This window comes from Condylura cristata, unplaced genomic scaffold (genome assembly GCF_000260355.1).
Source record: "Condylura cristata isolate star-nosed mole 26May11 unplaced genomic scaffold, ConCri1.0 scaffold00004, whole genome shotgun sequence".
Taxonomy (NCBI): Eukaryota; Metazoa; Chordata; class Mammalia; order Eulipotyphla; family Talpidae; genus Condylura; species Condylura cristata.
In genome coordinates this window covers 15481873-15496345 of record NW_004567105.1, presented here as the reverse complement: position 1 = coordinate 15496345, position 14473 = coordinate 15481873, and the positions used below count along the sequence as shown (strand labels likewise).

At 31.6% G+C, this 14473-nt stretch overlaps 1 protein-coding gene across 1 annotated transcript in view; it reads right to left on the bottom strand.

Annotated features, from left to right (window-relative positions):
• Positions 1–2090: 2090 nt before the first annotated feature.
• NR2C1 (nuclear receptor subfamily 2, group C, member 1) overlaps positions 2091–14473 on the bottom strand; it is a 36143-nt gene continuing 23760 nt past the window's right edge. The window contains exons 10-14 of the mRNA XM_004675806.2: positions 12571–12692; positions 8616–8755; positions 7154–7291; positions 5256–5361; positions 2091–3906 (exon numbers count right to left, since the gene is read on the bottom strand). Of these exons, the coding sequence (XP_004675863.1) occupies positions 3732–3906; positions 5256–5361; positions 7154–7291; positions 8616–8755; positions 12571–12692 (681 nt within the window). The 3' untranslated portion in view covers positions 2091–3731. The remainder of the gene's footprint in view (positions 3907–5255; positions 5362–7153; positions 7292–8615; positions 8756–12570; positions 12693–14473) is intronic.

The following is a 14473-nucleotide window of genomic DNA, read 5'->3' as shown; positions in this document are numbered from 1 at the left end:
TGTAAAATTACGTTCCAGAGATGCTATCAACTTTGGACACTTCTACCACCAGCACACATTATTGCTCCACAGACTTGACACTTGCTATCACCAGATTTACATTTTGTTATGGTCTATCAGTATCTGCTTCCTAAATAGATTTAAAAAAAAAAAATGCACACACATAAACAAAAAACCCTTCCAGAAGAGACATTGCAATATAATCAGTCTGGAGGATCTATGGTGCACATCAGGCTGCTGCTCAGTTTTCCTCACCCTAGGTTGCTTTCCCAGGTGTGCTAACATGATCACCACTACTCTTTCTGTTTCAACTTTCAAAGGTTTGTGGCTATCAATATTTCTCCCATTATTTTTGTCTTGTGATAATGTCTTAAAAATCTTTTACCTATATTACAATGCAGTTTAGGAGAAAGCTAGAATTTAAAGTATGTACTAAAGGCATAATCTTTTACTATGTACTTTTTTTAAATTGCATTTTTAAATCCTGTTTGTTTTTTTTTTCCACAAAAGAGCAGAGTAGCTGTTAAGAAATCTGAAGTAAAAAAAAATTTTTCAAAGAAAAATGCTGCAACTTTTGATCTCAATTAAGGATATCTTTTAAAAATTTTTTTTGCAGAGATTTCTAAATTTAGAAATTTCTAAATTTCTTACTTCTGGCAAGATTAGGGAGCACTCATGGACTATAATAACCTCAGCTTGTGAACTCAGACCATATCAACGATCTTCAGAGTCTCTATGATATTGTTCAGAGTCTTCCATGATATTGTTAAGAGCAACCTCCAGTATCTTTGACTCTGGTGTTCTAGTTTTAAGATGGTAGGGACTGGACTCTTTTTAACCCCATTTATAGTGTTGGGTCAACTCAAGCCAGACAAATGTCCTTTCATAATTTAGCTTGTATTAATAATTTTCTTGCCTTCTTAAATCTTTTCTTAGGCTCCTGTTAGATTCATAATTTGACTTTCCAGTTTTACTTCATTTTTTAAAATCTTTTTATACTTCCAGGGGGAGTTCTTCAACAACCTTACTTTCTAAGTCTCTAATGAATTGCTTTAGGGATAAAATTTTTTAATTTCTAGGGCCAGTTGCTTGTTCCAAATTTCCCTTTTTAAAACACCAATTACATTGAGGGGCAGATATTTTTCTGATTTCTTAGATTCTATCTACTCACTCTTGCCTCCCATGTTGGATGTCTTATGTGTTGAAATTTCCTCAAATATCTGGTGATCCTAACTCTAAGAGTCAAAGTACCAAAGAACAGGTTAGAAACCCCATGAAGTCAAGTAAGATGAAGAGTGATAAAATGGCTCTCTTTTAGATCTTTTTCAGGATCTTTTCACTGGGGACAATTAATTTCTCCTTAAAAAAAAAAAAAAAAAAAAAAAGTCCTAGCAGAAGGCTAACATTCTGGGAACACAGCTAACCTGTAGATTTCAACTTATCCATACATCCAATCCTGTATCTGAAATCCTGAAATCATGTTATTCCTGTTTTCCTTTAAGTGCTATGACCATCAAGTTTCTCAAGAGAATTAACCTCTGGCCTTCTGTTTGAAGGATGGGGAGGTGGTCACTTGATCTAAGAATAGAGAAAAGTATAGATTTCTAATTATTTCTTTATGTTACAAATATGAACACCTGGTTCTTCAGCATCTTTGCACAACAATGTACTGGTTTCTTCTTCACTTGCCTTTGCAGATACTCAGATCAGAGTAGCTCCGCTAAATCACTCTCCACCTGCATTTTGCTTTCTAAAAATTTATTTGACCCTCTTATCCTGGTATCTTTAGTCCTGTTTTATTTGTCATTGTGTGGCTACACTTTACTGTCATGTTACTGAGATTTCCATTAAGAAAGAAAATAGTGAATCCCCAATATTTAGCTGGAATTCTTCAAACAATTTTGTAAAAAATTCTGAAATAATACATATGGAAATGTCTGCCACAATTTTCCCCTCCTAGAGTACTTATATCTTACTAGAGTTTTCTTAATAATAGAACAGAGAAAAGGATGACCAAACACTGAACAAATAGGACTCTGAATCAAATATACTGGCAGGAAACAGAAATTTGTAGTGCAGGTCATATTTTAATATAGTTTTAAAAAACACTTCCAAATAAATCTACAAATTTAATCAGGAAAAATACCTGAAGGAAACAGATATCTTAATTAACCATTAGTACATCATTTTAAATAGTTATTTTCCTGAATCTTTGGCTAACTTCATTGGATTTATAAAGGTATAAACCTACTGATTTTTCCATCTGAGTATTTTGTATTAAATGTAGTTTTTCCCCTGTTGATAATTATAAATAACTTGCTGACAAAATCATGTTTTAAATAGGAAAAAAATTCCCTTAGTAACTTGGTAAAGAATGATAAATTGTTAAATGTTTGACTTAAGACAAAGTAGCAACCAGTAAAATCAACATCCTCCCCCAAAATTTAGCTTCTCTTCTATTGCAGAGTCTTTATAAACTAATGAATGCATAATCTCCCTACTTGCCTTTAAAAAAAAAAAAAAAAGGACACACCAAAATAACTCATAGTGTCAGGTTTGCTAAGGAAAACATTACTTGAGGAAGACATCCAAGGGGTCTAAAATGTTTTTGTAGCAATAACAAGGCTTTAAGCCGATACTTACATAGCTGTTAAAGCAGTCCTTCCACTTAAAAAAGAAAATTCAGTGCATATTCCTGTTTATCTTAAAAAGTTAAATTTTAAAAAATTATCAATTTGCTTTAAAGTAACTGTTTAACTCACTTTGAAAATAGATCACCTATGATAAATCTATTATTTAACAAACAGGGTTTTTCTAAAAAGAAATTGGCTAAAAACCCAGAAGGATCAGGAGACCATATAATGCAGGCAGGTGAGAAAAGAGGAAGATGCTTTTTGTGGAATGGAAGATCAACAGTTTTAATGTCTATTTTGAAATACTGAAACATTTTGGGTTCAATTAATCTCTACTACTTTTAAAAACACAGTAGTAAACCAAAAATAACAAAACATGTATTCTATCTTATTCTCAAAATCAATTTTTAGCTACACACATAAATAAAAAGTGCTTATAACTAATAATATGACACTAAAAAAAATCATCCGTAAGATCATGAATGGCCAATGCTCATTGCCAGCAATGAGAGTGCTATATGCTAAAGGATGACATGATATTTACAAAAGACAAAAAATATATATTTGATTATTTCCTATAGTTCTAGTATTATCATTATACTATTGAGCATAAAATAATCTTTTTTTTTTGACATGGTAATTAAAACAGTTTATCTTATGGAACAGTAAAATACAAGGAAACCCCCCTTAGAGATTTCTAATGAGTGTTTAAACTAGTTTATAATGAAGTTAAACATGAATAGAACACAATTCAGGGAGGAAAAAAAAAGACTAATTTATTTTTTTATAAAATAAAATGAGAGGTTTTAGTTTAGATAGTGAAGTGATGCCCTTAGATGTCATCTTAACCAAGAATAAGTTCATAGTAATTCTTATTCACTTAAATAAGACAGGAAAGGAAATTCTAATTCCTACTACCTGCCTAGTCACTTAGAAAAGTCTTCATAAGGAAGTTAACACACATACACACACGAAACCCTTAGATTTTGGTTATTCTTTAAAGTTAAAATTTCCAGATTCCCTGGAAGTAACAACTTCAGTTTGGTATCTACTTGTATTCTGGGAAAGAACAGTAAGTTTACACTGAGAGCTTGCTTTTCAAATGCTGTGACCAATTATTTGTGAGTTATAGTCTGCAGGTTCCATTTTTAAAATATGTGGGATTACACTGTCAATTCGTACATTGCCAATGAGACCTTTGAAAAACAATTCTTCAGTGATGGTAGCATTCATCAGTCTCAAAGCTGGCAACCTGAGTAGTAGCCTAGATAACCTAAAAAGAAAAAAAGGAGGAGGAAGAAAACAAGGCTGTAAATGAAAAGAAATTTCGTAGAAAAATATGAGTAATTTCTGAATGTGTATTGTTTGTAGGTTAATTTAATGAAACTTTATTTCTAAAAGTTAAAATAAAAACTTTAGTATTCTCATGTCACAGGATGCATGACAACCACCAGGAAACAAAATGCAGCCGGACAGACTTTATAGGAAAATTTTGCTCTGTTACACTGTGCTCTGACTTCATCTATTTGTAAGAACTATGGAAGTGACTAAGTGATACATTTAAGAATGGCTCAACAAAGGCTGTAAAAATAGCAATGTTTTAACTACAAAATATAAGGCACAATTCTTGGTTTCACTTTGCAAAACTCTACTGAAAATTATTTCAAGACAGTAGCTGTTATTACTAGTGATCCTCCTAAATCACTCAATTCCTGTCTATTCCCACCAGCTGAGCTGCATCCATGTAGACAGAACTAGTATCAAACAGGGTAGGAAAATTGTTAAACTAATTTCATTAAGAAACTGACATACATGTCTTAATATATGTAAAAAATTAACATATACAAAATGTTCTCTTATTCGTTGGAAGAATGTTAAATAATAACACCAGTAGACATTTATATAGCCTTTATAATGTAACAAGCACTGTCCTAAGCTCTTTACATGTATTAAATGATTTACTCCTTATTCTAATTGTAAAACATGGGTGCTATTATTATTTCCATTTTACAGATAAGGAAACTCAAAAAGGTACGTTAAACAAATTGCCATGGCCATATAATTACTATGTAGTGGGGTCAGAAGCCAAACCGTATGTGTCTTTGGTACACATACGGTTAACTACTCCGTAATAATGCCCCTCTTCAAAAATTCAAAGATCTTCTAAAAAAAAAGTCCTTTCAAAGATATTTATAAGGAATACCTTGGTGAAACTATTATAAACCAAGTCTCACAATTATTTATAAATCAGTCTAATGTCATTAAAAAAAATCTTCAATTTTACTAATAAAAATTCAGGACTTCATCTTAAAAAAATAGTTTGGATGCTAGAGTGACACCAAGCTCTACCACATGTATGATCATGAGCATGTGATTCAACCTGTCTATATAAAATTTATGTTGTCTCCTCTTATATAAAATGTAAGACCTGGATGAAATATTCCATTAAAGCACTTAAAACAATATACAGCTGCTTTTAACAGCACTAGCTATTTTGACAGTAAAGGCTAACCGCATATTTATTCACATTTTAAGCGGAAACAATAGGAAATAATAAGACTTGTAAAAAATGTTTTAAGATAATCTAATTATCTAATTAAATAGTATTGAAGTTCTAAATACCTGTAAGTGTCATCTGGATATGTTTTGGTTATGTAATCTTGGAATTCCACATAAGCCTTTTCCTGAAATTTCTCAATCTGTTCCATGTTTTCTAGTCCTGGGTGATCTGAAACATTAAAGAATATATTGTTACCTTAATTCTGAATGCTTGTTAAATAAAGTACCAGGAATGGAGACTGAAAGAGGAAAGAATAGTTATGAAAAACAAAACAAGAAAAGCTCATCTTATGTGTGGTACTTTTAGTATCTGAATTTTTTATTTTGTAGTCTCCCTACTAAATCCTAGGCACTATACTTTAAACCCTCCAAATAATTCTGTTTCATGTATGTGTTCTAATATCTAATAAAATAATGAGACTAGCAGTTGTCCTGCACACCTCAGACAATGCAGGTGCTTCTTGTTCTCTCCTTTTACTAATGAACCTGTACTTTTAAAATGTTTTAAAAAAATGGTGGAAAGAAGTTGGTCATTTGCTTTCTACAAGAACAAAAATAAAATGATTCAGTTTATTAAAAAAAAAGTACTTTTTAAACTAAAGAAATACTTGCAGATTATATTCTATACCATATGTTTTGTTAGCACTACCCCCCGCAACACTGTTATGTAGAAAAATACTATGGAATCATGTAACTGAACATTTCCATTAGAAAATTTCTAATAACTTAGAAACAAAATAATTTATAAAAACATCTCAATAGCCATTATAAAATTTCATAAAAACAGGCAGGATTAAGAGAAGGTCATAAAAATGCCTAGGTTAAGAAATACTGAAAATATGGAAAGTATTTTCTAGATGAAAGAAAATAAAAAACAGAAAATACTGGGAGTACTTAATAAAATTACACCATAATTCTAATTTCAAATCTATATTCTTTCAATTTTCAGGAAAATGAAGGTGGCAAACTGGTTGTAATAAAAATGAAGATAAATGCTACTAACTAAAGCTATTAAATTATCTTATTGTTATCAGTGAGGGTAAGAACCAAGTTTCCTTAGATCCTTCTTTTGTAGGAATAGAATAGGAATATAGGAATAGAACATAGGAATAGAAATACATACCAAAATGAAAAAAAAAAAACAGAACCTAAGAGACAACCCATTCTTATTCAGAAATTAATTGCTGGGCCCTCATTGGTGGCCAAGGGGTTAAAGCACAGCACTATGAAGCAATCTGCAGCACAGCAACATGAGTTCAATCCCTAATCCCTGGACAGGGAGGAGACCCACACGGCACAGCAGACCTCTGTTGTCCTGCCCGCTGCTCCCCTCAGCAGTGTATTTCGGTCTATTTGCTTGTTCTACTCCCCACTCTGTCTCTGGTGAATCCTCTCACTCCACACCTCTGACCACGATCCCAGATTAAAATGTAGCATTCAATAGATTTAAATACTGCTATATTCAGAATTGCACAATAATCACCCCATTCTAATTTTAGAACATTTTTGTCACTCCCCCAAAAATCTCCATACCCATTAACAGGCACTCTTTCTTCTCTTTTTTCCTAGTTCCTTGTAACCACTAACCTAGTTAAAGTCTACAGATTTGCCTATTCTAGACCTTTAATAAAATGAAATCATGTAATATACTATCTTTAATTTCACTTAACATACTGTTTCTTTCACTTAACATACTTCTTTCACATAACATACTGTTTTCAAGGTTCATTCATATTGTAGTATGCATCAGAATTTCATCTGTTTTATGGCTGAATGATACTCCACAGTATGTGGAGAAATCATAAATCATGAATTTTTAAAAATTCATTCACTGTTAATAAACACTTGGGTTATTTTTACTTTTTATCATTTAACATTTTCACCAACACTGTTTGAGGGTTCTAATTTCTTCATGCCTTCAAACATTGTTATTTCAGATTAACAGGTAAATGTTTATATACCTGGACTGAAGAGTACTATTGCCTTCAGATAGGCATATTCATATCCATCAATGCAGAGTTTAACCATGCTGTTACAAAACTCCTGTAGTTTGAAGATATGTTCCATCAATAATTTTCTTCTTTCTGTTGACATTTTATCTTTAAATAAAACAAAAGAAAGGTTTCTAGTTTTTAGCAAAAACGCATGATTTTCTAATCAGTGTATTTCCTTCTCACTAGTTTCGAGGTTTAAATATAAACAATCTTTAGGCTTAAAATTCTTATCTCTGAAATTCTAGATGAAACTGATCAGGAATCTCCAGATTTGTTTGTTTATAACAAAGATGTTACAAAAATTCCGAAGTGTAATTTTTTTTTCAAATATACCTTTGAGAAGATATGCTATAAAAACAGCCACCTGGAAAACCTGGCAAAGCAAAGTACAAAAGACTCAAATTTTAGTAACAAAATTTTACTTAATCTTATATTGCTTGGAAAAAAATGAGCAAAATCAATTAGATTTTTTAACTCATCAGCACTAAGTTAAAAACAAGGATTTAGCAAAAACACTGCTAACACCAAAGAGAAGTTGAGTAAACCCAAGATTAATGATAAATGTTTAAGATTATTGTGATGTATTTAAAGCACATCTTATTAGTTACAGATAGTTTGTTGTGTACAACACATTACACACTGATGAGAAATAATTAAAACCTGGGAGTCCTTAAATAATATAAAATGTAATGCTGACTTCTAACTGATCTGTTGATGAGAGTAAAAGGTGATTTTTTTCTACCCATAAATAGGAGGAAGCAAAGCATTTAAAAATAAGGTATAACAATGAAATGTACCAAGGAAACAAAACATAATTCCCAGTTTATATAAAATATTTCTGAATTTAAAAGGGCAATTCTTCCCACTTGAGGTTGGGACACCCTCTATGTAGTCATTATAAAGTAAAGTATTTCCAAGTCAATGATTGTTTTCCTCAAACCAGAGTTGTTAATCACCTTCAAATCACAAATAGGAAAAGTATAAGGACTGCTCTGTGATTCTCCAGTACTGTTTAAGTGAGAGAATATATCATGATGGTAAAAAGATAATCAGCCTATCTTGAGTCAAAGGTTACAAAGAAGAACAGCAGCTCAAAATTCATGGGAAGTATACATTTATAAATATATTTGATCACCTCTTTGTAAGTTAATCCTGCATTGTTTGGTATAATGAAGTACAAAAATTTACAAGGCCTTGTCAGAAATACTAACCAGACTCAACTGCACTGTTTCAGTTTTGTTGTGCTTTCATGTAAAACTATTCCAGAGAGATTGTAAGTGAATTGCTTGCTCAAAAATTTTAAATTATGTAAAATAAAAAGGATATTGGCATCTAGAACATCATCAAATATCTCATGCCAATCACAACACTTATAAAACTGAGTGGGACTTTTTATATGTTGGAAAAGGAATGTGATTTGTTTTTTTACCTTGCTGAAGGCTACTATGAAGACAATTGACAAATGTTGCTAATATAGTGGCCACATTCATCACTTGCCAGCACTGGGCAAGACCAAGAGTAAAAAGTTCATTCCAATAAGCTTTCACCAATGATATGCTGTTTTCTTGCCTATTAAAAAGATACATAAAAAGCATTATTAAAATGTTATAAACTTTCTAACTGATTTACAACATACTCCTGAACTAAAATTACTTTAGACTGATTAGCTGGGTTTGGATTCAGTCAATTCTGCATCTTATATAGCTAACAGCAATTTATGAGTAAGGCTTAGAAATGAAAATATGAGTTAGCTTAATAATCAGTCAGTTTATACAGTTATAGTTAATATTTTAAACCAAAAGAAAAAAATTGAGGCTTTAACCTCATGTTGCAAGAAAACAGGGAAGAAATATATATGTGTGTATATACATAAACACACATATATATTTTTAAAATTTCCCTAAGTTTTCCTTTGTTCTAAATTCAGGTGATACTTTTTTAAGATAGGAAATTAGAATTATTTGATGGTAGGGAAGCAATCAATTTTCTGGGAGAAATGGTCTATAACTTTGGTATGTTTCAGATGAGCTATCAGTTACATGAGTAACCCATGACAGGAATGGGCAAAATTCCTTTCCTGAATTTCTGAATAAAAAAAATCTCAGTCGCATGAGTAGAAAAAGTATTAAGAGTAAGACACCAGGGTTTTAAACAAAGATTAGGCAAACAACAAGACCATAGATCTCATGTTTATTAGCTATAGAAAATGCAGAGACACTGTATGTCTTATATTTGCTCAGAGTTTTTATGAGATGCAAATATGAACACTACGTAAACAGTGAGAAAGCAACAAACACGATGGGATAAGTCTGTCCTCATGAAACAGAAGTGAAATCGAATATGCATTTATTTCAAATTTCAAATATTTTATTTAAATATTATATACACACATACCTTTGGCTATAAGTACATTAAGCTGGTCTCAGGTAATAAAAATTTTTGCATTACTATAAAGTAGGCACTAGAAACTGGGGCCAGTGTGGTTCAGGTAATGTGGGAAAGTCTTCCTTAAAGGCTAATAACTCAGAAAGGTGAGAAAAAACATTAAAAAAAAAAAAGAAATCCAGGGGCATAACATTAAAGAAAGAAGAAAGAATAAGGGCAAATCTTCCATTAAACACTTGGGCCTGAAAGTTTATCTTTCACAATCCAACTAAAAGTAATGTTTATTGTAAGTGTGTTTTGGAAAGGAGCTCTGCTGCCTTACCATGAATTGTTTTTCCCTAAATACCGTGACTTCATTTGAAATATAGTATTTTGGTAGTGGTGTTTTTTTTTTTTTTTTTTAATGTGGAAGCTAAGTGTTAGGTTATCCCCAAGTATGGGTGACTTCAAAGTTTGATAAAGTACTTCTTTATCAAAATAATATAAACAATGAGTACTAAGCACATGAATATTAACAATATAGTAGAGAAAAATATATACCTATGTATAAAAAGATGACCTATTTTTTACATAACTGAATGCTTTTCAGTTAATGTTTGTATGGTACTCCTCTATCCTGCTCTTTTTTGCCTCTTGAATTGTTTTTGAAAATAGGTAGGCATAAAGTGACTACAGTATTTGTTTGATGGATTTTCCTACACAAGAAAAAAGTTGTTAGCAAGTATTCTCTTACCATCACAAAATATTAGTCTTCGATGGTAAATCTCTATTAAGAAAACTGACTTTAGCACTTTACTTGCTAAAATTTATAATTATTTATAAAATAGCACAGAACAACAGGGTTCAACTTCTTAATTTATGTTATTTAACTGAGGCTCCATTTCTACATCAATTAGAAGCAGGAATGCTTGTGAGCTGTGTAATTTAAGTGAGATGATGAATGTAAATTCACTAATCCCAGTGCTAAAAAGTAGATTATTGATGCCCATTTTCCTTCACTATTTTAGGAACTTTCTTTTCAATGTAAACTTACCAGGTTTTTTTTTTCTTATTGAATTAAAAAAAAATACTTGAACAGGTAGCTACCTAGATTACAAGAATCATCCTATAATTGATCTCTATATTCAGCCCTTTCATATTTCCTTTGGAAACAAAGTAGTCTGTTAGTTTACTCCTCAGTTGCTACTTTCTTCCCCCACAGGGGTACTCAGAACAATTTTGGTATTTTTCCTCCTCTGCACTGATACCCTTTAACTTTTGCTCTTAACTGAGTCTATTTCTTAACTACTAGGAAGAGACAAAGTACTTCCTTATTACAAGATATTGCACAGCTCAATAAGAGCTGGATTTTTTTTGTTTTTCGTTTTTGTCAACTGAGTGTTGTTTTTCTATTCTTTGTTTCCCTAGTTAATTACCTTGTTTAGCCAATTTCTAGAAGAGACAGAATAGCTTTTATTACCACAAAACAATCTTCTATCAGTAGCACTTAGTCCTCATCTATCTGATTAATTCTAACTATAAAATATCTAGATAGGGATTATAATGTATCAATTATCAATTGATGGTCTAACAATAGTTAATTTTAATTGTAAAGAATCTTATGACTATTACATTGAAACTGATTTTCAATACAAATCATAGGTAAATGTGGTTGCCACTATAAAATTATTTTTGGTTTCTTCAATATATGAATTATTTTCATAAGATAATCACACTAATTTTAGCAGAAGTACTTAGATTAGTATTGTTATAAATAATTCAAGGGGCTTAAATCACTCCCCAAAATCTTTACTTTTGCCATTTCACTATAATAGCAGCTTACTATTATTAAAGGTAATAGGAGGTTACTTTTCAAGACAGAGGTATGTGAGAAACTTAGGCAACTTAAACATAAACTTAGGCAACTTAAACATTAAAATTTAATGTTTTAAAATAAATAAAATGCTAATATGTAAACTTAAACTGTATTTTAATTTTTTCTAAAACAACAGAAAGTTAAATATTATTTTCAGAGATAGGGCCAACAATCATTTTAAATATTAACATTGTGAATCAGGTTCTGGTGAATGTAATTGTATAATTCAAATACATGATTTAATGCATAGTAAACACTACTTAACAAAATTATAATGGGTTGTTTTTTATGCATGCCTTTTATAGTTATGATTCAGCTATGTTTTATCAAAAATATAAGGACAGAGTATATCAAATTACTAAACAGGTAGCTACCTAGACTACAAGATACCTAGATTATTAACCCTATGTGACAAAAAAAAAAAGAGATGTACAGTACATGAAAGAGAACTGTTTATAAAATCGTATTGGTTAACAGGGTTTTGTATCCAGAATAATAATTTTCTAGCTACTGGCTTCACTTTTACTGTTGGCTCATTACTTCTTTACACCAGTTACTTTAAAGCAATCTCAGTAACTTGGTAAACTTTAGGTAAAGCATGGGTTTCCTGTAACAGACCATTTTTACTATCTCTGAGCCTACTGCAGAACATAAATGTGCTCTATAAGGTAGGAGCAAATATCTAAATTATTGCAGCGACACTATGGGGTTTACTCTTTGTAACCACACAATTGGAAAACAATTACTTGTATTTTTAATTGTACTTACTTTATGTAAGCTTATTTTCAGCTCATATTTCTAACATGCCTTAGATGACACTGAAATGGTGGTGGGAGGGAACAAACAACGCATGACATCCCTTTCTTTCTTCAGCCACAGGTAACCTATGACAAATGCTGCCCATGACTTAATAGCTCCACTTCATGTATTTCATGTGAATTGTTAACTTGGTTACAAAGTAACCAAGTTATTTTCTGGTTTATTCTATAAATATGAAATGATTCGTTACGTAAATAAAACTTTAGTTATCATGTTATACCCTTTCTTTTCCCTTTAATGCAAATTTTTCCAAATAAAAGCTCTTGTTTAAAATGCATATGTGCTACAAAATTACATTCATCTTTAAGAACTTCAGAAAACTTACCCTAGAGCCTGGAAGGAAGGAATTGAAAGTGCCCAATGCATTGATAAGAACAGCAGTCTGGATGCAGATTCCCCAATGTAGTGCACATTCAGGTACTCGGGCATGGGAGAAGGCATGGTGAGCTAGTGTGAACAGGAGTGAGGTAAATTATCTTCTGAGAGAAAGTTCTAAATTATTATCTTTGAAAAAAGTAACATAAAACATATCACATCAATTATGAATAATAAACCCAACATAAAAGGCAAATCTTAAAGCAATCTAAGTCAATGGATTTTACAGCTTATAACAGGATTTACAATAAAACTAACTAGTTTCTAACATAGCAACACTCAAACAATTTCATTAATAAATACCAACCATGATATTATCTGGTTGTGTTTTTAAGCTGCTTTTTGGTTTGGTCTAGTATGTTCTTTTCTTCATTCCTTTCTTTTATAACAATAGTATACAAGAAGTTTAGTTTAAGCAGCATTCCTGAAGTTAAGTACGCCACGCCTTTTATATAAAGTGAGGTAACAATTCAGATGATTTACAGACTCAGGAGAATAAAAAGTGAAGCAGGACTGCTAGTGCTATTTAGGGAGAACAAATTCCCAGATAAATGCCACCACAGTGATCTTACTGAAATGTACTGAAAACATGGGAATCTGGGCTCAGTACTGTCAGCTTGTCCAATTTTTAAAGAGAAGGTTCTGAGTAACCCGATTTAATCTGCAGGTAAAATAAAATGTTTTTGTGGCCATACTACTCATAGGATGTATGAGCTCTACTGAAAATTAACATTCTACATCAAAACAATACTAAAAGAAATTTGAGGTTCTTGTTGAAGAGAACTTTTATTACTGCAAGTGAAAATGTAATAGTTTTTTCTATTTTAAAATTATTGAAATATTAGGAATTCATTATTTAATGTTGTATAATTTTATAAAGAGACAAATGACTCACAATCTGTTTTACATAATTTTTTGATAGACCTCTAGAATTATGAATAAGAACGCTAATGCTGGCTGAAAAAAAATAGAAATTCATTAACAAGTCCTTTAGATTAACAAAGACTTCTTACTCTAAAATGTTTAACTGTAAAGATGTTCAAAGGCTTCCTCAAATAGCCATAGACTTTAAGAGTTACAAATCAAATGACATACATTTTCAAATTACAAAAACTTAATATTATTTAGATGATTTTTAAAAAGCTCTGATTAGAATTAAATTTGGGCCTGTTTTAGAAGTAGTAACTTTTATAATATATCTGGAAACCAATTATTTCTGTCTCATATACTTACTTATTTCTAAACTGGGTATGCTAGCCATCATGATTATTTATAAAAGAAAATTATTAGATCAAGTGAGATGAAATATATAAAATCACACCAATGACTGTGAGTTCAACGAAAGTTGTTACTATTGCCCTATGTCCTTTCAGAATCAAAGTACAAGGGGCCCTTTCTGATGAAACAAGGAGTTAAAGTGCAGCACAATGAGGCTATCTATAGCCACTGTAACATGAGTTTAATCCCCAACCAGGGAGCTGACCCACATGGCACAGCAGGCCTCTCCTGTCTCCCCTGCTGCTCCCCTCAGCAGTGTAATTTAGTAGATCTGCCTGGTCTGTTCACCTGCTCAATGTCTGGTGAATCCTCTTGCACCCCCCCTGCACCTTTGGCCTGTACCCCAGTTCTTGTAAGCATAACAATACATCTTAAAAAAATGTGGAAAACAAAAAATAAAAAAGATATAGGGGTTACCAATTAACCTTACTGTACTAGAAGAGTTATATAATCTTGGATATTTTCATTATTCTTAGGACAATAAAGTATTTTAAAAACAGAAACAAGGCCCTCCCTGGTGGTGCAGTGGGTTAAAGCACAGCACTGAGAAGCTAAAGCCACTTCCGCATGAGTTC